General features: G+C 42.6%; 1 protein-coding gene across 6 annotated transcripts in view; it reads left to right on the top strand.

The window, feature by feature from the left end:
• The window catches only part of IL12RB1 (interleukin 12 receptor subunit beta 1), a 252,769-nt gene that overhangs the window by 39,498 nt on the left and 187,022 nt on the right, over window positions 1-26,249 (top strand). For all 6 annotated transcript variants that reach the window (XM_088450879.1, XM_088450878.1, XM_088450882.1 and 3 more), the window contains one exon: window positions 7,208-7,377. In XM_088450879.1, the coding sequence (XP_088307005.1) occupies window positions 7,208-7,377 (170 nt within the window). The remainder of the gene's footprint in view (window positions 1-7,207; window positions 7,378-26,249) is intronic.

The raw sequence follows: 26,249 nt of genomic DNA on the forward strand, positions 1-26,249 counted from the left end.
GCGCTCCCCCCAAATCTTTGCGGCCACTACGATTGGAAAAAGATCGCGCAGAAGCAAATTCCCAGGCAATCCTTCCCCAACCCAAGACAGCTTATGTACTTTGTCATCCGGGAGCCAGTAGCAACCCGCAGCAGTGTCGATTTCTATACCAAGAAAGGAAAACATGTAACCGGGCCCTCTGTTTCGTCATGGGCAATGGGACAACCCAGCTGTACAAATAAAGCCTGCACCAAAAAAAGCAAATGCACACAACAAGGGGGGGCTCCGCCGGACCGATACAGGGGATATCGTCCAAGTAATGAACCAGGCTCAATTCCCCCATGCCGGCAGAAACACACCAATGCAGGAATGTGGGAAAATGTACAAAAGAAGCAACAGGCAATGGAGCATCCCAAAGGCAGACATTTGTCTATGAAATACTCCACCTGCAACTGAAAACCCATGAAACGAAAAGAGTCTGGATGCAGGGCACCAGGCGAAAAGCCAACTCAACATCAATCCTTGCAAGCAAAGCCGCGATATTAAACAAAAGAGGCTAGGGGTTGTTAGAGATGGGCGCACATGCACAAAATCAATACATTAAAACTTTTATTAGTTATTGCACTAAAAATTCCATTCACTGGGAATGGTACAGTGAAAATTAGAGGTAAAAAATGAATTTATTGAATTGATAAACATACATATAGATTAGTGTATAAAGATAGAAAATGTGAACAAATAGTGTATAAAAAAACAGGGTCCACCATTTCAATTTCCCAGTATTATGAAAGCAATGTACTATGTTGAACCGTAGCAAAATTATATGAAATATGTATATTCAATATATCTAATAACCTACATATAAATGCTCCTTGTTGGTCATAAAGCTAAATTAATAAAGGAATTCACTAATATTGGTAGTAATAATGTCACATCTACTTGAGTGGCTTGTGAAAACGTCAGCAATAATGTCCTCCTTTAATATAAGGCATGTCTGCTGGTTCAATCCTTTAAAGGTCAGACAATCACATCACAATACTTATTATCTTTTGCTGTCTCGTGTCACAATTTATTCACTTAATATAATCGACATTGGTTTATGAGCATAGAATAGCGTATACTGGGCCTGATTCAGAGTTGTGAATAGAGAGAGAGAGAGCACTTAACTGTGTACCTGGACAAACCATGTTGCAATGCAAGGGGTGTAAATACATATTTTTTTTTTACATGTAGGGTAAATACTGGCTGCTTTTACATATAGCCCACAAATACTGCACAGCTTTATTATTACTCTACAATTTAGATGTCAGTTTGGACACCTCCCTCCCAAATCTAAATCTCTCTGCACATTTTAAATCTGCCCCACCTGCAGTTCAACGTGGTTTCACCAAGATGATCAGTTGAGAGAGATATCTCACTCTGGGCCTGATTCAGAGCCGGACGCTCTGACAAGAGCGCTCGCTCTGAATCAGGGCCCTCCTACCTATTTTTGGAGCAGCATCCTGGCCGCTCGCATAGCTGTGGGTGACCACCCACAGCTTATGCAAGCGGCCAAAAAGATGGTCGCGATGGTCAAGACCATCGCGACCATCGGGCTTGCGACGAGACCCTGCGGTAGGGTCTCGCTGCTGCAAGCCCAGGAGTGCTTTTGGCTCTATCAGAGCCAAAAGCACTCCCACTGATATCACTAGTGATGTCAGTGGGGCCGGCCCCAGACGGTAGGCGTTCCCATGGGAACACCTCCGTCTGGGCAGCAAAGCCCCCGGCACGCCCACCAAAGGGGGCATGCTGTCACTCACCATCGACAACACACCCCCTTTGGTGCGAGACCCATAGCGACGGCTTGGCCATCGCTATTCGGGTCTCACGCATGCACACGATGGAGCTCCCTCCGTCATGCGCATTCGCACAAGGGCACCATCGACCCGCTTGCAAGCGCTCAGCGCTCGCGAGCGGGTCTGAATCAGGCCCTCTATTCGCAACCCTGAATCAGGTCCACTATTTTTTGTTATTGCCATTGGTTAATTCGGTATTGACAATTAGATTATTCACTTAGTAAATTATTTATATAAATATATATATATATATATATATATATATATATATATATTTGTGGATTTGATATAATTGGGGTTTTATTACCTCTTTTTATTTGTGAGATGGATTTTTTTCATGATATTATGGTCACTGAGTTTATTATTTTATAACGGTTTCCTTTAGTATTATTATATTATTTTATATTACATGTATTATTTTGCTCTAGTTTATCATTCTGACACTACTTATTTGGTTATAATAGTATTTGTATATTCTTCTCCTTCTTTAGGAGGAGATGAGATCTGATCATGTGATCTGGAGTTTTGTTTACAAATGGCATGAATGAGCTGTAGTATTAAGGTAGATCATGTGATCTCTGATGCAGCTAGCTGTAATTATGGCTCTCATTGGCTGCCACATGCATGTGACCTGGAGAAGCATTTTGATTGGTCGCCTATATCCGTTAAATATGCACCCGAGGGAGACAATCTGGTTCATCCTTGATAAAGCTGTTTATACAGTGAAACGTGCACATTGGCGTTTCCAGTGGGTCCACCACATGGTCCCATGAAAATATATATTATGCATGTACTAGTTTAGAAGTGATAACACTATAAATATATGGTGTGGTAATAATGCTACTTGAATAGAGATGATGTTAACATTGCAGTAACATTTATTGGCAGCACAGCTTACAGTGAGACCTGCAGCAGATTCCATTACCTTCCTCCCACCCCATATTTACGGGTTCCACTCCTCCCAGTTGCAGCCTTTCCTTCCTGCAGTAAACACGGATCCTTTCATGGTCGCTAATGCGTTAGTGGCTTTGGCAGGTGCTTTGGCACCTTTGTTGGCAGCACAGTCCATGTCGGCCTCCCCAGCATCGGCGCAGTAATCTGTACACTTGCAGGAAACTTTGCTTCCCCCTCTGACGGGTCAGCTTTTGTGTGCTTTTGGTTTGCAAGGGGTTTCAAGTCCTGGTGCTGCGCCTTTGGTTTCTCCTCCTAAGTCTGTGAATGTGGCTATGGATTCTGTGCCTGTTATCCCTACTCGGCAGGTGTTGCTGCGGCTATGACCTCTGCTGACCAGATTGATGGGACGGCGGTGTGCATTGCGGCACTACGGCCATTTTGCATGGTTTGCGCAGGTGTGTGCGAGATCGTATCACTAGAGGTAAGTACGTGGATGTATTCACGCTTGCTTCTAAAGACACACATCCACTAGCAGACCTCAAAGCGACTGCGCGATTGCGAGATTGTGGTCGTGCGGGCGTTGGTCAGTCTGTGGTGTGCCTGCGCTGAATGAGTAGTCGTTCATTGTGGGCACATCAATCATCTACTAACATGCTTAACCTGACGATATCGTCATCTCATGTTTGCTTCTTTGGCCAGGTTGCATAAGCTGAGACTGGGCAGTTCCTGGCAGCTTGCGAGGCCAGGAAATCTGCGTCCACCGACACTGACCCCAGCCTTGTCCCTAATGGAAAATGCTCCCATTTCCGGGAACGCTGGCCAGGAACACTCTCGTTCCACCCCAAACGCTGCTGCCTATCAATCATCCCGCAGCATGGAGACACTGAGAGCAAACTGGCACATGGCGGGATGCACATGTGCAGTACACATCCTGCTCTTTCTCAGTCCTCTCACCATCGGAGATGTATGCTAACTATCAGGTGAATCAGGCCCAGGGGCGCCGAGAGGGGGGGGGAGTGGGTACTGGTTACCCGGGCTTGGGCATGGCAGGGGGCCCGGGCATGACAGCATCCGGTTTTTCAATGTAAACTTTTTTCTTTATTCAGACACTGATAATCCTCCGTGAGCTGCAGGTAGCAGATGAAGGTAAGGGGAAGGGGGGGGGGGGGTGGTGGCACAGTGGGGGTTGGGGTCTCGACCACACACTCAATGTCTCAGACAGTGTAACTCACTTGCAGGAGCTGCACCTCTGCGGAACTAATGATGGTCTTGCGAGATGTTTATGTAATCATCTTGTGAGGTTCTCTCTACACGGCACCACTGCACCAGGCTCCAGCCTCCGGGCGGCAGGTGGGGACTGGAAGGGACTGTACAGTAGTGGAATAAGGGAGTGTGGCACAGCGAGGGAAGAGCCAAGCCTGCCTGTGTGAGTGACATGACTTGGACTTGTCTTTGACATTGTCCTACTGCCTGCTGCTGAGATTGAAAGCAGTACTGTACATTTATAAATTCTATACAATTATTGTTAAATTAAATATAATGCATCATCACCATTACTGTATTATATATATATATATTTTATATATATATATATATATATATATATATATATATATAAAATATATATAACATATGATATATACATATAATAGGATATATATCATATTCAGCATTGTTTATAAATCATGTACTTGTCCTGCATTGTCTGTATTGTTAATAACTGATGTCTTGTGTGCTCATTTGTTTCTGTACTTTGTAAGGCGCTGCGGAACCCTTGTGGCGCCATATAAATAAAGGATAATAATAATAATGTATAAATATATATATAATCTGATATTTATATTATATATACACCATCGAATATGAATACATATATATACAGTCAGGTGCATAAATATTGGGACATTGACAGAATTTTCATATTTTGGCCTCTATTCACCACCACAATGGCTTTGAAATGAAACAAACAAGATGTGCTTTAACTGCAGACTTTCAGATTTAATTTGAGGGTAATTACATCCAAATCAGGTGAACGGTGTAGGAATTACAACGGTTTCTATATGTGCCTCCCACTTTTTAAGGGGCCAAAAGTAATGGGACAAACTAAACAATTCTAAATCTAACTTTCACTTTTTAATACTTTGTTGCAAATCCTTTGCAGGCAATTACAGCCTGAAGTCTGGAACACATAGACATCACCAGACGCTGGGTTTCAACCCTGGTGATGCTCTGCCAGGCCTCTACTGCAAATGTCTTCAGTTCCTGCTTGTTCTTGGGGCATTTTCCCCTTCAGTTTTGACTTCATCAAGTGAAATGCATGCTCAATCGGATTCAGGTTAGGGGATTGACTTGGCCATTGCATAACATTTAACTTTTTAGCCTTAAAAAACTCTTTGGTTGCTTTTGCAGTATGCTTCGGGTCATTGTCCATCTGCACTGTGAAGCGCCGTCCAATGAGTTCTGAAGCATTTGACTGAATATGAGCATATAATATTGCCCAAAACACTTCAGAATTCATTCTGCTGCTTTTGTCAGCAGTCACATAATCAATAAATACAAGGGAACCAGTTCCATTGGCAGCCATACATGCCCACTGACACTACCACCACCATGCTTCACTGATGAGGTGGGATGTTTTGAATCATGAGCAGTTCCTTTCCTTCTCCATACTCTTCTCTTCCCATCACTCTGGTACAAGTTGATCTTTGTCACATCTGTCCATAGGATGTTGTTCCAGAACTGTAATGGCTTTTTTAGATGTTGTTTGGCAAACTCTAATCTGGTCTTCCTGTTTTTGTGGCTCACCAATGGTTTACATCTTGTGGTGAACCATCTATATTCACTCTTGTGAAGTCTTCTCTTGATTGTTGACTTTGACACATATACACCTACCTCCTGGAGAGTGTTCTCGGTTTGGCCATCTGTTGTGAAGGGGTTTTTCTTCACCAGGGAAATAATTCTTCTGTCATCCACCACAGTTGTCTTCCGGGTCTTTTGGTGTTGCTGAGCTCTCCAGTGCGTTCTTTCTTTTTAAGAATGTTCCAAACAGTTGATTTGGCCACACCTAATGTTGTTGCTATCCCTCTGATGGGTTTGTATTGATTTATCAGCCTAATGATGGCTTGCTTCACTGATAGTGACAGCTCTTTGGATCTCATATTGAGAGTCGACAGCAGTTGATTCCAAATGCAAATGTCACACCTAGAATCAACTCCAGACCTTTTACCTGCTTAATTGATAATGAAATAATGAGGGAATAGCCCACACCTGTCCATGAAATAGATTTTGAGTTGATATTCCCATTACTTTTGGCCCCTTAAAAAGTGGGAGGCACATATAGAAACCGTTGTAATTCCTACACTGGTCACCTGATTTGGATGTAATTACCCTCAAATTAAATCGGAAAGTCTGCAGTTAAAGCACATCTTGTTAAAGCACATCTTGTGCTTTATTCAAAGCCATTGTGGTGGTGAATAGAGGCCGAAATATGAAAATTATGTCAAAATATGAAAATTATGTCAATGTCCCAATATTTATGCACCTGACTGTAATATATATATATATATATATATATATTTATATATATATTAAAAAAAAGTTCCAGCACTACCTGCTTTCAATAAAACTTTTGCAGCATGCTGCTGAAATAGATGAATACAGTAGGATGGCAGCACTCTGGATTAAATTAGTAATGCTGTAAATTAGTAATGTACAATAGAGCGCTGGAATGTTGATATCTTGTAATGCTGCAATGAGTCTTTATTTCTAATCTAGAGTGCCACCATCCTACATATATATATGTATGTATGCACATATATATATATATATATATATACACACACAGTTTATGTAATGTGGAGATAGCCGGCACTCCCTTGCTGTCAATCAGATACTTGCATACGGTCCCTTCCTGATTAAATTTAGCGAGTTAAGCAGGTGGCACTCATGACGGCTTCAATCAAATAAATACACAGACCTGCTGGGTTATCTTAATGTTTCGTCCTGACGAAAGAACGTCAACTAAAGTTCTGAAATGACATAACCCAGCAGGTCTGTGTATTTATTTGATTGAAGTCGTCACGAAAACCTATCAACCTGCTGTGGCCACACCCCCTACAGGGGGGCCCCGGAAAATAGCAGTAGCGGGGCCCAGGATTTCTCTTGGCAGCCCTGATCAGGCCCACAATCACTATTCCATTCCTTTTACATTTTGTGCCATGTGGGAAAATTTTAAATGGGACATTTGAATCCACACATAAACCATTGTAATCAAAACATTGACAAAAACATTTACAACAAAGTCAGCTTTAAAGTTCCCTGCAGGAAAGTAGCTCTTTATACAGTATGCACACATTGTCTACACTAGTCTGGTAATGTATCTTTAGGACTAATAATATTAAATAAAACATGACAAACTGCAGTGGACACTATGATCATTGCAATTATCATCCTGGAAGATACTGTATTTATTTAGGTAACAGACTTATTCTCTCATTCAGGAAGCAAGATGAGTTACAATGGCAAACTTTTGATGCTAAAAACCAAACACATTACATCCTTAAAAATGATGAAGTTCATATGAAGAAAAACATATCTCTGGCAGTAGCAGCATACGAAGAAGAACAAGAATATCGCTCTTCTACTTTCAGTGTCATTCTGGACAAAGCAGGTGAGTAATATATTTTACTATGTTGCTTTGCTGAGGTGACAGCTGCGCTATATTGTTTGTATTCAGTAATATACATTATTGTGCAAAACATTTTTATATTGTTAAGCTTCTGGAAGACACCTTCATACTGAAAGGGGAAACGTGAATGTGAAACTATCAACATGATCAGGGGAAGTCTGATTTTGGACAAGCTACAAACTGCTCTCATTTATCAAATTGAATAAATAAAAACACACAAAGTTCTAAGTGCAAAATGTGAAGCAAAAGAATCAACGGTTGTAATTCAAAATACTGGTGCTGCTAATTACGCAATTATTTTATTTCCCTGCTAAGATTATTCCAAAAAGTTATGGTAACAATAAGATTATCAAAGGCAAAAGTTTAAAATCCAAAGAATTACTTACAGAAGTAACAATAACCAATATCTGTGATCATTAGAGGAGCCAAAATAATACCAAGTTAAAAAACATATTTTTATTAACATTAAAAAACAGATTCAATTGCTGTAAAATTAATTAAATCTTATGAATAGACTTTATGATAAATAATCTGAAACAAAAGCAGTCTTTTATCCTGGCCAGTCCAGAGAATAATAACATGGTGGCAATATGTCCTGTACTGGCTCCGCCCCTTAAACCTGTGACATCATGATATCATACCTAGGGGGTGGGGCTGCTTGCTCTGGAAAGTAGAGCACTGCCCAAAGCGTTCCTTGGACAGGCTGCAGGGTGTCTGTCCGTTGTGTCCCTCCCTGGTCTGGGTGGCTCTGCATTAGTGCTACTGGCTGTAAGGTGACTGTTCAGGGACTCAGACCATGCATGAGCCACAGGAGGTGATAAAAGTCCAAACAAGGATTCAGTTTAATGTACTTTAGTTATCTGACTTTTCAAATAGCAGCTAGTCCTACTGGTTGGTGCTGATATCTGAAGAAGCTGTGAATATTTGCATTAAAACACCATAGTGAAATCTAGTCCAGGATATTGAGTAGAGTTATAATGCCTATGCTGCTATGCTGGAAGGACTGTGCAGTTCATAAAACAGTGTCCATTATATTTGGGCTTCTGAGTTATTGTTTTTGCAGCTCTTCCACAAAGGAATCAGTCATTTTGGGTCTGACTCAGAGGTCTCGATGCCACATGCAAACAGCCAATATTTTCAGTCTGTGCATGCATCCCAATGGTTACTGCTTTTAGACGCAGATCAAAATTCCAGTGCTTTAATACTCTGTCACTCTCTTTTGGTCATTCCTACTTTCTAATATAGCACACTATTGCCCTGATTCAGCAGTGCATGTAAGTGCACTGCTGAATGCAGATTCCCGATGGTCGGGAATCTGCGCAGGTGCCGAATCCATACTGCTCAGGTGCAGAACCCGTACTGTGCATTGCACGCAGTGCGGCAGCAGACTGTCAGTGATTGACTTGTGCTGCTCATCCCCACATTTGCAAAAATCACACAAGTGGTGGAAGGAGGATCCTCTTAAAGTACAGTATTAGAAAGGTCAGACTCACACATGGCAACCGCGGACACACTTGGACTCTCTTCGGGGATCTGTGACTTTTCGGAGACAATTTTAATTTATTTTGTACATCTTCTACAAGTAGAATGGCTTAATTCATTACAACTAGAAGCACCAGTCATAAATAAAGGCCAAGGCCTTATTTTTTCCTTGCCACTTTGTGTAGTGAATGGCGTATTGCCAATTTTTTGTTTCTCTTCAGCTGACTTAGCTTTAGATTTTTTTTGTTCTTTAACAGGGTAAAAGTTGATTTTTTTTACAAGGCCTGACTTAAGCCCTGGTGTATATTTTGTATTTTTTGCACTTGGGGGGAGAGCACCCCTGAACGAGGCAGCAGCCCCTTGTTAAACGACAGATGCAGCAATCCTGCACATATCCATTGCTGATAAGTGTGGCTAATGCACACACACACACACAGAAAAAAAAACTACTTTTTTTTGCATCGGGAGGGAGAGCACCCCTGAACAAGGCAGCAGCCCCTTGATAAATGATAGATGCAGCATTCCTGCACAACTACATTGCTGATAAGTGTGGCTAACATACAGACACACACACAGAAATGTTTTCATTTTGTATTTTTTTGCACTTGGGAGGAGAGCACCCCTGCACGTGGCACCAGCCCTATGATAAATGACAGATGCAGCAATCCTATGCAGCTACATTGCTGATAAGTGTGGCTAACACACACACACACAGAAAAAAAAACTTTTTTTTGCACTTGGGGGGAGAGCACCCCTGAATGAGGCAGCAGCCCCTTTATAAACGACAGATGCAGCAATCCTGCGTAACTATGTTGCTGATAAGTGTGGCTATCACACACACAGACATTTTTATTTTTTTATTTTTTTACACTGCGGGAGGGGGGCACCCCTGAACAAGGCAGCAGCCCCATGATAAACAACACAGGCAGCACCCCTAATTCAATCATATTTAAAAAATCTCAATGTCTTAAGTCAATATTGATAATTACAGGGAAGACTGTGTGTTTTTGAGAGGTAGCATATATTACTGTACTGACCGGGTGTTTTGGTCCCAGCAGCTGCGCCCCAAAATAATAAAAGTTGGAAAAAAAAAATTTTGTGGCTTAAAAAAGTCCTCAAGTGTTTTATATATTTAAAGGGTAGACTGTGTGTTTTTGAAAGGCAGCATATATTACTGTAATTACTGGGTTTGGTAACCTAGTTAGCTTCTCCCTAAAAAAATTAAGTGGAAAAATATAAATTTATTTGTGGTTTAAAAGAATTCTCAAGTCCTTTAAATAAAATTGCATAGTAAAGGTAACAGCCCTTCATTTCCCAATTTCATTGTGTGAAATTCACTCAGTGTGGTGGCAGTTACAAGTTCATTTACAGTAGCTTTTCTCCTATCCTGGTGTAAATCAATCATGAATCAGTTTATAGAAGAACAGAAGCAACCCCGTTGTGCAGGCAGTCATAGTACATCTTCAACATCTACTTTTAAAGTAGGTCAATGGGTAAGAAGGTATAAGAAAGGGTACTCCAAATCTAAACATTTTTTGACAATCCTTAAGAAAACATCACCTCTAACTATGAAGGGAACGGTTACTGCTGAAAAGGTTGCCAACATGCCATATATCACATGATTGGCAAAAAAAGCGACTGCTCTTTTATGCACTAGAGTGCCTATTGCGAAAGCCTGTACCAAACAAAGTCAGGCACCTTCTGTCATTTCGAATGCAGCACCTTCTCACTCTAGATGTGTTACCTCTAAAGCAGGCAAATCAGTGCACAAAAAGAACACTATAGATGAAGAACAAATTGTGAGTTCACATACTCCACAGATTTCTGAGGAGAGTCTAATGGTGTCCACGAGTGCTATGTGTGAGTCTGACATTTCTGATTCTGACACTGTAATCCTAAAGAAACTTCCTTAAGCCATTTCTGAACCCTCTACAAATGTGAGGATGAGTAGTAGTAAAATAAATGATGGTAATGGTTTACATATAGAAACTGAGAATGCTCCTTTGGAAGTGCAACAGGATGAGGGAATAATTGTGTATCTGACATTAATGATGATGATGAATGTGTTTGACAAGAGCAAGTTGATAAAATTTAGGAGGAGGATGTTCTTTGTGTTGACGTAAGTCAGTCACCAGTAGCAGTGATAAGAAGCACATTGTCATGGCAGGGCAAGAGACCAAAAAAGTCACTTCTTAAGTGTGAAAACATTTTTACCAGAATGCTGACAACATTTGTCAAAGTATCTTTACTTACTTTGGCAATCTGTGAGGCCAAAGTAAGTAGAGTTAGGGTTATTAGCCATCTCTGTTTCATCATTTGCAGAGAATTAGTGCTAATTATTTAACAAAATCTTAAAAATCCTGTAAAATAATAACAAGTAGTCCAGCATCAGATAGCAGCAGCATGGATAGATCTATCTCCACTGCCAGCACCTTCATCACCAACCTATCATTAATGATCGGAGGTAGGCCTCCTGCATCCAAATTGCAAAGGGTAACTGACTCTTCCACATCCTTTCATGCTGAATCTTCATCACAGAAGGCAACCAAGAAGACTGGTAGTTTCAAACAAAATTAACTGTGAAACAAGCATGTGCAAGAAGAACCAAGTTTGACAGCTGCCATCCTGTTGTTGCACAGCGGATCACTGAAGCCATGACAGCTATGTTAGCATTAGATCTGCATCCAATATCCGCCATCAATGCATCTGGTTTTAGACAATTAGATGAGGTCATGAGTTCCCACTACCAAATTCTATCTCATTTCCATTTTACCAGAACAGAAATTCCTCACCTGTACCCGGGACATTAAATAAAAAGTTATTCTTGGCCTAGAAAATGCCATTGTAATGAATTTCCACTTAACTACCGATATATGAACAAGCGGTTCCAGTTAAACTAAAGATTACATGACTGTGACAGCACACTGGGAGGGTGTATCATCTTCAGCAGCAGCAGTATCTAACACCCCAGGCAAGCTCATTCACAGGCAAGCTACTTTCTGTATCACTGGCTTCACTAAGAGGCATACTAGTGTCAATTTGTTGGAAAAACTTAGGGATGTCATAGCAAAATGGCTTTCCCTGCTAAGATTTTCCTCAGGATGTTTCATTTCTGATAATGCAAGTAAAACTGTATGAGCATTACAATGGGTGGTAATTTTGACCAAGTACCATGTTTTGCATACACAATAAAGTTGGTGATACAGAATTTCCTAAAAACTGACAGGTGCAGTGGACGACATGTTGATTGTGGAATGAAACATGTCTGGGCTTTTTCAGCATTCAGCAACTGCATGTAGAAGATTGCAATGGCTGCAAGAACAGTTCAAATTGCCATACCACCAACTGAAGCAAGAGGTAGTAACCAGGTGGAATTCTACCCAGTAACAACAACATACCATACAAGCATACACAAAAAGCCATAACATAGGGAGGGGGGAGACATTTTACAGCACAGTGCAGAATACTCTCTGTTTTATGAAAGCACTGAAACCATTTGAAATGGTAACCAATTAAGTAAGTTCAGACCAGCCTGAGACTGGTCATACCTTTAATTAAACTACTGGAAAAGTTGCTAGGAAAGCTGAAGGAAGAGATGAAACTAAGCTATTCTGCTAAGTATATTGGGCTTGTAATTCAAGTTATTTTTTCACTTCACCTAAACCAAGGGGTTTGCAATATCTTGCAATTGGATCAGTTCATTTTGGCAACTATGCTTGATCCTAGGTTGTCTTTCTTTCCAATTGTTCTTAAGAGATGCAAAGAGCTCCTGTGTTGCTTTGTTTAACCAAACCACAAAAATGTTTTCTTTTGTTGGTGCCAAAATAAACAAGTGTCCTTTTTAATATACAACATAAGTTTGGGTGGGAGGTCCCAAGGAAAATTCCATTGTTCACCACTTTTCATTATGGGCTTTGCCCACCTTGCTGTATTGGTTTAAAGACTACTAGCCTGGTACTACATCTCCATTTACCTGTACTGGTCTGAGACCTGTGATTTGATTTTTGAAGAAGATTGTTAATATTATTTTTCTACTAGACTGTTACTCTAGCATAAATCACCTGTATTGGCCTGAAACTTGTGATTTGCTGCTTGCAGAAGTGTCTTGGTAATATATTTAATTTTCTACTAGACTTTTATTTTTAGGCTATTAGTTCGCGATTAATGAAAACATTATATATAGGGTCGTATAGTTTATTAACCTGCCACCCTGCCTGCCACTGCTGTGCCACTATGTTTTATAGATGTGCTATATTCTTTTAAAGTGATTTGTGTTTGTGCCGCTGCTTTGTTGTTTAGTTTAGCCAGCCAGTTCACTGCAACCTTTGGCCACAATTGGTAAAAAATTATTGTGAGCTCTGATGTGGTCAAAATTGACTGGAAATCATTGGAAATTAATGTTATCGATATTAATAATATACAATTTAATTAATAATATTGTAGGAACATAAGCATATCCAAATTACATGATTTTAGCTTTTTTTAATTCATTTTTTATTAAGAAATCTAGATAACAAAAAAAACATTAGGCATCTGCGCATATAAACAAGCTTACTTGATAAAGGTTCTTATCTTTGGTGCTGTATTAAATTTATCACTACCATTTCTCTGATGCCAAATTAAATATGAGCATATAATAAGACAATAACATATACATTTAATAATATGGTCTCGAAAGAGCTAATGTTTATTATTATTATTATTATTAATAATAATAATAATAATAATATACACAAAATATGCTTCCAAGGTTATGAAATGAGTCAGGTTTCCAGCTGACCCAATAATCCATGTTTTTTTATACCCACCCCACACCCATATTGGAAGAAAATGATATCCTGTTTTTAAGGGGTAAATTTACTAAAGGTAGATTTTAATCGGTTAAAAATCAATCTAAATCGGTCAACATTGATATTGTATTTCAGGGGCTAAATCACACTTTTACATTAACACAATATTTTTATACTGTATTGATTTTTTAAGTGTTAGTAGATGTGCGATTTAGCACCTGAAACACAGCATTGTTGTTGATCAATTTGGATCAATTTTTAATCAATTAAAATTGACCTTTAGTAATTTTACCCATAAGTGTATATGACTATAAAAAGCTTGACCATTTGCGAGAGATATAACAGATTATACATTCATATAACTAAACTTCAAATTGAGTTTTCATATATACTGTATGTCGGAACTTTTCACCATTTTCATATACATTTTTTGACAAGTAAGGACCTGATTTTTTAGTTGGAAGTAAAGCAAAAAAAGAGCAAGTAACTGTGCACCTGGACAAACCATGTTGCACTGCAAGAGGTGCAAATATATATTTTTTTCATGCAGGGTAAATACTGGATGCTTTTGCATGTAGCCCATAAATACTAGTCAGCTTTATTATTACATTGCAATTTAGATATGAGATTGGACACACCACTCCCAAATCTAAATCTCTCTGCACATGTTACATCTGCATCACATGCATTGCAGCATGGTTTTACTTTACTTACTCTTTTTATCTTTACTCCCACCACAGATCACACCCTAATTATGTCTAGCTAAGAATAGTCATTTCTTTCTCATTTATATTTTTTTGAAAAGTAAAACTAAATATGAAACTCAGCAGTTTCGGAATTGCTCAGGTAATATAAGTATTAGCGACAAGCCCAGCATCCCTGGGAATGATGTATTTTGTAATTTCCCCTCATGCTTAAAAGGTAAAACAAAGAGTTAAAACAAATGTTATCTTATGTCAGCAAATAAATGATCTTGCTATTTGCAGTCTTTTGCAAAGGAAATGCAGTTACTTTTTCATATTAAACTTTAACTTAAAAACACTTTTTTATACATAAGCCTGCTCATTTTATTGGTATCAATAATTCTACAGAATTACAGTATTGGTCCTGATTAAGGGGTCTATTTCCTAAACTGTGTTAGGAGATAAAGTGAACGTGATAAGGTACCAGCCGATCTGCTCCTAACTGCCATTTTTCAAACACAGCCTGTGACATGGCAGTTAGGAGCTGATTAGCTAGGATGTAGTCAGGAAGCTGACGGTCTAAATGCCGTCCTTCGGCTACCCGACTGTCAAATCCCGGCAAGGTACTAAAGACAGACGTTGAAAGCTCAATGCCTGTAATTAGACCTACGCCAGAAGACCGACGCTCGGCATACCAAACGAAGGACAGCCGCGGGGGGGGGGGGGAGGGTTAGGTTTTAGGGCTCCCAGGGGGACTTAGGGTTAGGTTTAGGTTTGGGGAAGGGAGGGTTAGGTTTAGGCTCCCCTGGGAGACTTAGGTTTAGGCTGCGGGGAAGGGGAGGTTAGGTTTAGGCACTTAGAGGGGGGTTAGTGTTAGGCACTTGGGGGGGAGATTAGGGTTAGGAACCCCTAAGGGAGGGTTAGGGTAAGGAGTAGGGTTAGCAGTACTTACCTTACTTAGCATTCGGGATCTTCACCTCTGCCTGACTTACGTTGTCGGGATTTGAACCACCGGCCATGCAGCCAGCGGTAATACCTACAACACCCAGCGTGGTACCTTATCACCGTTCACTTTATCTCCTAACATAGCTTAGTAAATAGACCTCTCAAAGTTGTATGCTAATCACATTGCTTCTTCTGTGATCCTCTGCTGTGTCTGAGGATGCTGCATTGGATCAAATGCGTTAACATCGGCCATCTGAGTAACCCTCAGGTAACATGAAATTCAGGTTTCCTGAAATTCAGGTTCAGGTTACATGACATTCATGTCTCGGCACACCTAGAAAACATGGCCGACATGTCCCCATTTTCTGGGACACTAGCCATCACTGCCTCTTCCCCACCCTCAAGTGGCCGCAGCATTTCAATCATGCTGTGGCATAAGGGGCACAGCGACCGTCATTGCAAACACTGATCTGCAGGCCCGCCAAGAGCTGCGTCCAGGTAAAAGGTAAAAAAAATAGAAGAGTCTTGCAGCTGGGGGACAATGGGCATGCAGTGAGCCCCCTCAGCCTGGTGCATAATCAGTGGGGGGCATGATCAACTTGATAGCTCCCCCACAGGCATAGGAGACTGCTGTGTCTGCTTCTTAACAGTAGTGAGCAGTCTCACAGTGCAGCCCAGCTCACACCAGCGTGTGCTGGGCTGCTCTGATGTACTAATTACTCGGGCCCCTCCAGCAAGCCATAGGGTTTGCATACAACTCTGAATCAGGCCCATTGTATTAACAGGTTGGAATTTAAATAAGAAGAAAGACCACTAGATTAAACAAAAGTTTTATTTTTCACCTTACAGCAGTATCTTGAGGTGTTGAAAACCTCTGTATGGTGTTTTTCTGGTTGGTTTACTACAATCCAGTCAGTGTGCTTTGTGGGGGTATAGTTATGACTCAGGCAGCCATACTAGGCTTGGTGTGTGATGACTCAGGCCTCTTTATTTGCTGATTGCAGTACAGGAAAGTACTCAGTTACTGTACTCTGGTTTGGTGCACTCTCTCTCTGCTTTAGTCTTCTTTCTGTCTTGTCCTTTTTCCTCTATCTTGCACTGCGCCTCCTCAATCCCTCATACTCCTGCTCCCACAAATGCAATTTTTTGCTTCCTGATCCATGCAGGAGTAGCGCCGCCATCCATTGTGTGTTATTTCGACGCCAGGGATCTAGCTGTCATTTGTCCTGGCCAGCCTGTGCAGTCTCGAGCTTTCACTTCCACTTAGTGCTGCGACTGCCCCCTAGTCGCTATCGACAGGCCAGATGGCCTTTCCGCAAGACAGTGTGCTACGGCAAAGACCTATTCATCTGGGTGACAAGCCTTGTCCCCTAATAGTGGGATTTGCGACTAGGTCCTGATGTCACGGCTGGGACTCCCAGTGAAGCTGCACTTCCAGGCTGTATTGCCAGCTGGGGAAGATGTCCCCATGAGCAGGCTACTCCGGCTTTCATCCTCTCCTCTCAGCTTCATATATATAAACAGTGAAATTTCCATCTGTGCTTTGTGAAACCATTGCCCTGCCAGGCAGGCTTGCAGGCTACCCCTGAATATATGAATATTTTTAACTTCTAGAGAAGGGGGCAATTTGACATTTCATAGGGGGGAATTCAATTCAATGCGATGTTGAATAGCTGCTTGAGGGAGCTCTCCGAAGCTATTCAATACACCGCGCTGTTTGGGCGGGCTAACGATTTCTTCTCGCACCCCCCTGGGGATGCGAGGAGAAATCTGACAAAAGTGCCGGACAAGCAGCTGTTTTCCTGCTTAGTGCGGCGCTAACAGCTGTGTCCCGGCACTTTAGTCAGAGAATGCCGGTTCTTGTGCCTAAACACCCATGTTAAGTCGCGAGAACCGGCATGCTCTGACATAACAGCGTGCTGAATTGAATAGCTCCGTCAGCTCCCTCCAGGCACTATTCAATTCATGTTGAATTGAATTCCGTCCATAGTATCCTGCATGTCGACATGTGCCATCTTGACTAATAGGAATGAGGTGGATTAGAGAGTCCCTGTTGTTGCTTCTGGGGTCCCTGTACGTTTTAAAGCTCCTTCACCTGTTTGCTTGGCTGGCAGTTCTCCTGTAGTTTTGGGTACAATGCAAGGGGAAGCAATCGGGAAGCCGAGTGCCTAAATACCGGCAGCCGGCTTCCCGACTGTCATATCCTGGCAAGGGTGAAATGCCGGGCATCTAGATGTAGACGCCCGCATTTCCCCGATGCCGGGAGACCGGCGCCCGGCATCCCGATCGTAGTGATGCGGGGCGCCGCGAGCGGACAGCCGTGGGGGGGGGGAGGGTTAGGTTTAGGGCTCCCAGGGGGGACTTAGGGTTAGGCACCCCCCCGGGAGGGTTAGGGTTAGGCTAGGGGGAGGGAGGGTTAGGGTTAGGCACCCCCAGGGGGGACTTAGGGTTAGGCACCCCCCCGGGGGACTTAGGTTTAGGCAGCGGGGAAGGGGGTGGTTAGGGTTAGGCACTTAGAGGGGGGATTAGGGTTAGGCACTTGGGGGGGAAGTTAGGGTTAGGCACCCCTAAGGAGGGTTAGGGTGGTTAGGTTAGGTTAGTAGATACTTACCTATCCACGATCGGGATTTCCAGCGCTGTCGGGCTTCCGCTGCTTCTAACTCTGCTCTTGTCGGGCTGCCGCTGACGGGAATCAAACCGCCGGCCATGCGGTTTCATACCCATTCCAGTGCAAGCTTGGGCACAGATTTTTGCTTTACGGTTAATTGGATTATGAAGTGTGACTTTGTTGGCCATGCTTGGTGTTTGTTTCCCACCATTGTGCCCTTGTTTGTTCCCACTGATTTGCATTTCGTGAAGCATATTTCATTTAGTAGTGATCCATAAATTTGAGTTTCTTTTGTCCATTTCTACTCTCCCTGCAATGTCTCGACTACCTGCTGGTTATGGTATCTGCCTCACACCTGTTTTATGGGTTTCTTTCCATTCCTATCATGTGACCCTGGCCCTGGCACTTGTGGCTCTTGGCGTGCCTCTGTCTACTGTTTGCCTGCTCTTTCTTTTAGTCTCCCTCCTGCTGTACTTTATTCTCCTCTGCTAGGTATGTTGCTTCTTTTCCTTCCTGCTGTTTCTCTATATAGTGTTTCCTAAGATTATTGCTGACATTCTGCCCCCTAACTCACTTTCCATGTGCTAGTCATAGCTCTTATAGGGCTACCCTCATGAAGCTTCTGTGATACTGCTAAACTAGGATTTGCATATGGAATTGTAGGCATTTAGGGGCCTATTCATCATTACTAAAAAATCGATGGAGGTAATTAGGTTTAGAACTTGCATGGAGTTCTACCTAATTACCAGAGGAATTCATCATTCCTCCTCTCCATAAGTATCTATTCCGAAAAGCTGCAATTTTTGCGATGACAGATTTTCAGAAAATAGTTTCCCTTCCTGCTCTAACTTACTTCAGCTGTGATCAGTTCACAATAGTGGTGCATGCACAGCACTGATTACAGCTGCGGTAATTCTGTGTCCTTCCGCAATATCACTGATATCTCCTGTGTTAAGTGTGTTAATGAATACTAAAAAAACGATAATTAAGGAAAATGTCCTTAAAATTGTTATTTTAGTTTTGATGAATAGGCCCCTTTATGTGCATCAGGTCTTCCCTCCTTCTCATTTCTATAGCAGCTACAGCTGTCATGCCATTGTATAGTGCCATTGTCTTAATTTCCTCTTTAATTTCTTTATTTATTACCGTTTCATTGTATGCACCAGTATATGCTGTTGCAGATTGAGAATGAAGTAGTAGACAACATATGACTGGGTGCTAAAGTTGGACATTGAGGCTTGAGGGTTCCACTCACAAGCTTGCAATCTATATGATATGCTTTGTTTTGTAGATGGCTATACTGCAAATCTGATACTTGCGCTGAATGGAGCTCTACTCATGTTTTTCTCTGTATCTGCTATGTATTCTTGTTCCCACCAAAAAAATCTATAACCACATGCCTTATTGCTTACAATTGTCCCTTCGTTTGAGCCATGTTACTTTAGATATGTATATATGTAACTGACTCTTCCGGTTTTGCGGTAGGTTTTCTCGCTCCCATGCGCTCTGTATTTTGGCTGGGGTTTGTTGTACTCAATGGCACAGTCTCCTATCTGTAATTCACCTCCTCGTATCTGTCCTGGAATTGTTCCTTGTGCTATTTGGGGCCTTTCAGCCTTGGGTGGGTTCTGGTTCTTACCTGTAATCTTATCCTCTGCAAAAACAAAAAGCCAAGACTGTTTCCATTTTGTTTCTTACATTGCTGGGCCTCCCATTTACTGTATTTTGAGAATGGGTGCTGAATTTTGTCACCATCTTTATTTCCCTATTAAGGGAAATAAAGATAACACTGTTTGTTCCTACTTCAACTGCATTGATTGTTGGATGGTCATGGTGTATTGCACCTTCATCATGTCACCTTTAGGATTGACATACAGTATGTCGCCTTTCGCGACAATGGTTCTAATTTTTATGGTTTCTTTTTTCAATGGTGTAAGCCCCGCCTTAGTTCTCCTTTTCCCGTCATCCTTGGTGATTTGTTTGCATATAAATTTTTTGCCTACTGGTCTACCGCTGGTCGTGACAGATGGACTGGGGTAAGTTTGACTCAGTTCCATTGTTTGGGCTTGGTTTTATTCTCATATGCCTTTTGTTTTTGGTCCTTGGGCTTTCAAAGTGTGCCACCTCCTCCTTTGTTGTCAATGTTCCAGTAACATCTTGCTTTTTCCCTCCTTTTAGATTTTTCTTGTAGAATGTGCTGTTTGGCATCAGGAACCAGAATGTGCAGAAGACTTGCATGGCTTATGGCGATTGTCTGCTTATGATAGGCTATTCCTGGTAGGCCCTGGACATTGCCATTGCATTAATTGGCATGCGGATCTGACAAGTGTCATTGCCTTCACCTCTCTAGTGCTGAGCCCCAGATGGGGAGGTGTTTGATGCTGTGGGTGTAGCACTCGCATTTCACTGGCTTCTGTTTGGTAGGTGACTTGTTGGCACCATCTATGTGATCTCCTGCCACCTATTTGCTTTGCTTGGAGAGGTGGTCATTATCTGTATATTGCAATTGTCTGTGGACCAGTTGCATGGAGTTCATGGGTGCCCCTGGGTTTCATGGCAAAGCCCAACTCTGATGACATGCGGATCTGCACAGTGATATTGGCTGCATTTTGTTGATGACTTCCTCACCTGACATTTAGTTTTGCTGCATTGTCAGCTGCATTTACATGTAGGGGCTTTCTCTATGAGTTTGGAGCCCTCTCATGTCAGTTACTGTAGGTGCAGCTGCTTCCACAGGTTTGTCTCTTCACAACTCAGACGTTAATCCTGTTGGGTTTTAGCCTGCTGTGTGGCACCCATGAATTTGGGGACCAGAGGCTGCTGCCACTTGCTGCCCAGTAGTTTGAGCTCCTGTCAGCAGTATTGAGAGATATTTTTACCTGTTTTTTGTCCTGGATGGAACCATAATTCAAAAAAGACATGAGGCACCTGCCAGGTTTTCAAGAGCTTTCCACTTCAGATCAAGTCCCTGCTCCCCTTCAACCTCTGTTTTTTTCTGACATCTTTTTTACCCTGACCTTATTCCTCCCATTGTTGTTTTAATATAGGGGTCATGTTTCTGGTTTTAGGTCTATTTGGGTGCTGGGGTGCTCTTGTGTGTTTGGGGTGTCTAAGTTCCCTATTGCCTCGGACACTTCCCCATTTCCATTGCTGTTGTTATGAATCCCTGGGGAGATTCACACAGACTAGAGGTAGCAAGGAATCCCAGGAGACTGGATGAGTGCTAGATTTAAGTGCGGTCCTGTGGCCAAGTTGCAGCCTTGAGGGCTGATGAGTACTTGGCTGAGGTGCAGCATTAGGCCGAGTTGCAGCCTTGAGGGCTGATTAGTACTTGGCTGAGGTGCAGCCTTAGGCCGAGGTACAGCCTTGGTGGCTGATGTGTACTTGGCTGAGGTGCAGCCTTGGAGCTGAGTTGCAGCCTTGAGGGCTGATGTATACTTGGCTGAGGTGTGGCCTAGGGGCCGAGTTGCAGCCTGGAGGGCTGATGTGTATTTGGCTGAGGTGCGGCCTTGGGGCCGAGTTGCAACTGAGAGTCTTTAGTAGAACTGTAGCCTTACTGTCGTGATGCAGCTGAGACCGCCGGGATGTAAGAAACAAAAGTCCACTCAGACACTGTAGTGCGGCTGAGACCGCCGTGAAGTTGGTAACAGAAGGTCCACTCGGACACTAAAGTGCAGTTGTGACAGCGGGGCTGTGAATTACAAGAATAATTCAGAGACTGCAGTGCAGCTGAGACCGCCGTGATGTTCATAACATAGTCCACTCAGATGCTGAAGTGCGACTGAGATTGCAGTGCGGTCAAATAACAAGAGTCCACTCAGACACTGCAGTGCAACTGAGAGTGCCGTGATGTTAGGAATTAAAAGTCCACTCAGACGCAGACGTGCAGCTGAGACTGCTGAGATACACGCTGAACAGGAGGAACTGGAACACTCACCAGGATGAATTCCACACACAGGAACCAGAAGGCACGTACTGAATGCTATAAAAGGAAAAAAACATCAATATGGCGCTGTTACTAAGTAGCTAGTTCAAATGGAGGGTGTCAGCCTCCTTGTATAAATTGTACACAAACGAAAAAGGAAGGTGAACAGCACTGAAAAACTAATGATTATAATCACAATGATAGATAAATTAAATAAAACACACAAATAATAAAACCCATCTCCTAGTACATGATATAAAGATGGGTGTAAAACACATAAAGATGGCTCTGAGCAGCTTGGCTGAATGAAAATGAAAGGTTTATTAGTGCAATTTCATATAAATAAAAAAATAATAATAACATGCAATAAAACACAAATAAAAAAGCATAAATGAGATGATGAATCCGTGTAGAAACAGTTGAAATAAATGTGAATAAAAAAGCTAAAATGAGCTTTAACTGTTAATCAATCTCATTTCCGAATGTGCAATCGGCAGGGAGTAAAAGTTCAGTTATTAGTCTCAATAGAACAATCCAGAATATTATCCATACGTCCCGATAAACATGCAGATGTCGCTGCAATGGCGTGCTTGTATAAGTGTACCAAAAGGCTGGAGTGAGGTAGATGGTGCTGGTCCGGAAAGTGTTCAAGTATCCAAATGAGATCTAAATCGAGACACTGCCGATGTCAGAGGGGTTCTAGACGTGTGTCCCTGTGGAATGTCCCACAGCTTCCTCAGTAGTATAGCCAGTAACAGGGCCTGATTCAGACCCGCTCGCAAGCGCATATCACTCGCAAGCGTGTCGATGGGTGCGCACTGCACGTGCATGAGCCCCGGAGTGAGTGACAAATTCACTCGCTCCGGGACTCGCTACAAACAGAATGGCTGTCGATGTTGATCGACAGCTCGCCCCGTTTTGTAGGCGGGTCGGGGGGGTGGCTTCCCGAAGGAACGCCTGCCATTTGGGGTCGGCCATACTGACTTCACAAGTGATATCAGTAGTGAGCTTCTGGCTCTATTAGAGCCCGAAGCTCACTGGGGCTTGCGGCAGACAAGACCCTACCACAAGTGTCTCGTCGCAAGCCCGATAGTCGCGATGGTCGGGACCATTGCAACCATCACCTGGCCGCTCACTAAAGCTGTGGGTGATCACAGCATAGCGAAGGGCCAGAAGGCCTGTAAAAAAAAAAAAAAAAAACGCCCTTCAGACCTGCGAGCTGCCTCCGGCAGCGAGCGCGTCTGAATCAGGGCCTCAGTGCAGAGAGCCAGCAGTAGTGAAAAAGGCAGAGAATCCAATTGGAGCAAGGCGGAGGTGACGGAGCAGTCAAGTAGGAGGACCTAACGGAGTAACCGCCTGGTGTCCTCGTCTCAAAGCAACAGACCCGAGAGAGCCACTGGGAGCACTGATGTCAAACAAGGAGCTACGGCAGCTTGTTACAGCTGTTCGCAATGGAAATGGGGTGTTTTTGGGGAGAATTTGTTACTGGCTAAATACTTTGGAGTTCTTGTCATTCACTTTGGGGGAGGTAATGATTTAGGGAGATGAACATCTCTAGCCCTAAAATGCACCATCATCCAGGATTTAGTTTGTCTGTTTACAATATGGCATTGTGTTTGTGTGATACAATATTGTCCGCCGGTGGTCTGGAGTTTCTGCCATGGGGGTTTCTCTACTCATCAAAAGATAATCAGTTTTTGCTTTTCGGGAGATGGAGTATGTGGTTTACCATGGTCTTATCTGATAAAGAGACTCACATATTTACCTTTGATTTCCTGTTTATCTCTTTTTCTTGTAGCTTTGTTTTTCTGGTTTGGTTTTTATTGGTTGCGAGGCTGAGGCTCATGGAGCCTAGCTGTGGTCGAGTGGATCTGCCAGATAGTAAGACACCATGCTGGCATAGCAGGTATACTCTTTTCCATAGAGGCATTTATGCTCTTTTATGGAGTCCAGCGACTCCATTTTCTTGCATGGGTCTCCCTTTGTTTATGATTATTGAAAGAGGCAGAACCTTCTGAACTATGCACCTAGGACGCAGTACACTGCACCCTTTCTGACACCCTTGATGCCGCTGTGTGACAGGGCCTTAATGGTATATTTATAATCTGCTTAGCCCTTGGTCCCCTGCCACGATTGTCTCTTAGTTTAACGATTATCAATAAATGATGACAACATTTAAATGCCATACAGTTGTCTGTGCTGTTATATACTTAATGTTAAGTTTTGTTTATTATTAAAATAATTTTTTTATATAAGATGAGAGGTTGGTATGTCTTCAGTAGTATGCGGATTAAAGCATTCAGACTGGCAAAGATTAAACACTGATGCAAAGCCAGGCTTTTGTTTTCTGTGTTAAAAAAAAGCAAGTGTGAGATTTTCTCTGGTTTGGTTAGTACAACCAATCTATATGCTGGTAGTGGGTGGAGTAATGACTCAGGAGGCTATATTAGGCTTAGGGCCGTATTCAATATGAGGCGTTAAATCCGGATTCGCAGTAATTTACCGCCAATGATGTCATTATCGCCTGTTTTAGTTTTCCTCCGTATTCAATTTGAAAGACTTTCTGCCTAGGCGTTAGGTCAATGCAATGTAATAGGCGGTAAAGTATCGCCTATGAATGGCAGGCGTTAAAAAGTGCAGAATTGGGGTTTTGGGGTGCAACATTTCGGGAACCCCCGTGCAGCATTCAAGTCCCCAAAGGCAATCTGTGTAAAAAAAAAAAAAAAAAATTAAGGGCACCCCAAAAATGTACTTTGAAAAAGGGGTGAAAAAAAAAAGTTGGGGTACAAACTTAAAAAATAGCAAACTTGACTCTGGGGGGGTCCCCAAGAATGCCCCAAGTGTTTGATTGCAGGTGTTTGCGGCAGGTGGGTTTTTCACAATTTTTTTAAGTCACTTTAGCAACTTTCAAATATACTGAACCCCAATTTCAAGTAACCCAAATTTGATGGCCATAGTTGTTTTGCCCTAAAAAAACTTCTAAATGCTCTCCTGCATCACCTTATTCAAAGCCGCATTTGTGCACCTGCCGCGGCTATTAGAAACCCTGACTACCTTCAGTAGTTAAAAATGGGGGTACCCATAGTGATCCCCCATGTCTACACATCTTTAGGGGGGTCCCTAGAATATTTTCCGAAAATTCCCGTTTTTTTAAACCTGTAAAAAAAAATTCTAAAAATTTACAAAAAAAATGACATACGGTCCCCCCCCCAAAAGCCAAACCAGCCGCAGGCTTTCCAGCCTGTGGTGGTTTCTAAAAATACGGGGAACAAAATGTGTAGGGTTCCACCGTATTTTAGAAACCAACACCAGGCTGCAGGGACTAGTGCTGGTTTTAAATATAGGGGGCAAAAAAGACGTGGGGTACCCCTATATTTAAGACCAGCACCAGACCCAACCAACCGGGGTGTAATGCCACAGCCCGGAGACCCAATCACCGGGACTCCAGGTCCAAGGCATTACACCCCGTCAGTCAGGGCAAGCCGGTGATCTCGGGGGAGTTGGGGACCCCCCAAAAAAGGGTCCCCCCTCTCCCGAGCACCACAGGCTTACACTGAAGCAGTGGGTATGGGGGTAATAGGGGGGCCAAATAATGTAACACTATTGTACTTTACAGTGGAACTACAAATGCCAGCATGCCTGCCATTTTGCACTTGTGGAACTACAAGTGCCAGAAGACATGCGGCACCTGTAATTTCACTGTAAAATAAATAGTTACAAAAAGACAAAACACACACACCATGACAGTATAACTTTATTACACACACCTACCCATTCACACATACTTACCTATACCAGATGAATCTGTCCCCTTCTCCAGTAGAACTTCTGAAAAACATGGCCCTGCAAGGAAGATTTCACACTCACCTATAGCCTTGCGCTGGTCTCCGCAGTAATCCACGTACTTGGCAAAAAAAAAAAAATGACTACACGACCCACAAACTAGCTATGAGTATGTGTTGCCACACATACTCATAGCTCCCGAATGCCAGCTGATGGCACACCCACAGAGCTGGCAGTCCCAAGAGCCAATCAGTGGCCGTGCTGACTGTAGAGCGGCCACTGATTGGCTCCGGCAACTGACAGTTCCCACGTGGGCGAGTCACACCACCTGGGGCACAGTCCGCTGACCCCCTTCTGACATTGTTAATAATGCTGTGCAACAGGTTCTTAATGGTATTTAATGATTTACCTGCCCTTTTCTCCCCTGCCACCATTTTCTCTTTGTTTATTTGTTATCAATAAATGTTGGCAAAATTACTCGCCATAAAGTGTCCTGTATTGTTTAGAGGGGATTGGTAAATCGAAAACCTGATGCCAGCAGGCCAAACAGCGGAGATCCCAACGGATGTGAGTAAATTACCTAACCCACCCCTCTCTCCCCCCTAACCCTAACCTCCCCCCTTAGTGCCTAACCCTAA

Source organism: Taudactylus pleione, unplaced genomic scaffold (assembly GCF_031769625.1).
Source record: "Taudactylus pleione unplaced genomic scaffold, aTauple2 ptg000532l, whole genome shotgun sequence".
NCBI classification, from domain to species: Eukaryota; Metazoa; Chordata; class Amphibia; order Anura; family Myobatrachidae; genus Taudactylus; species Taudactylus pleione.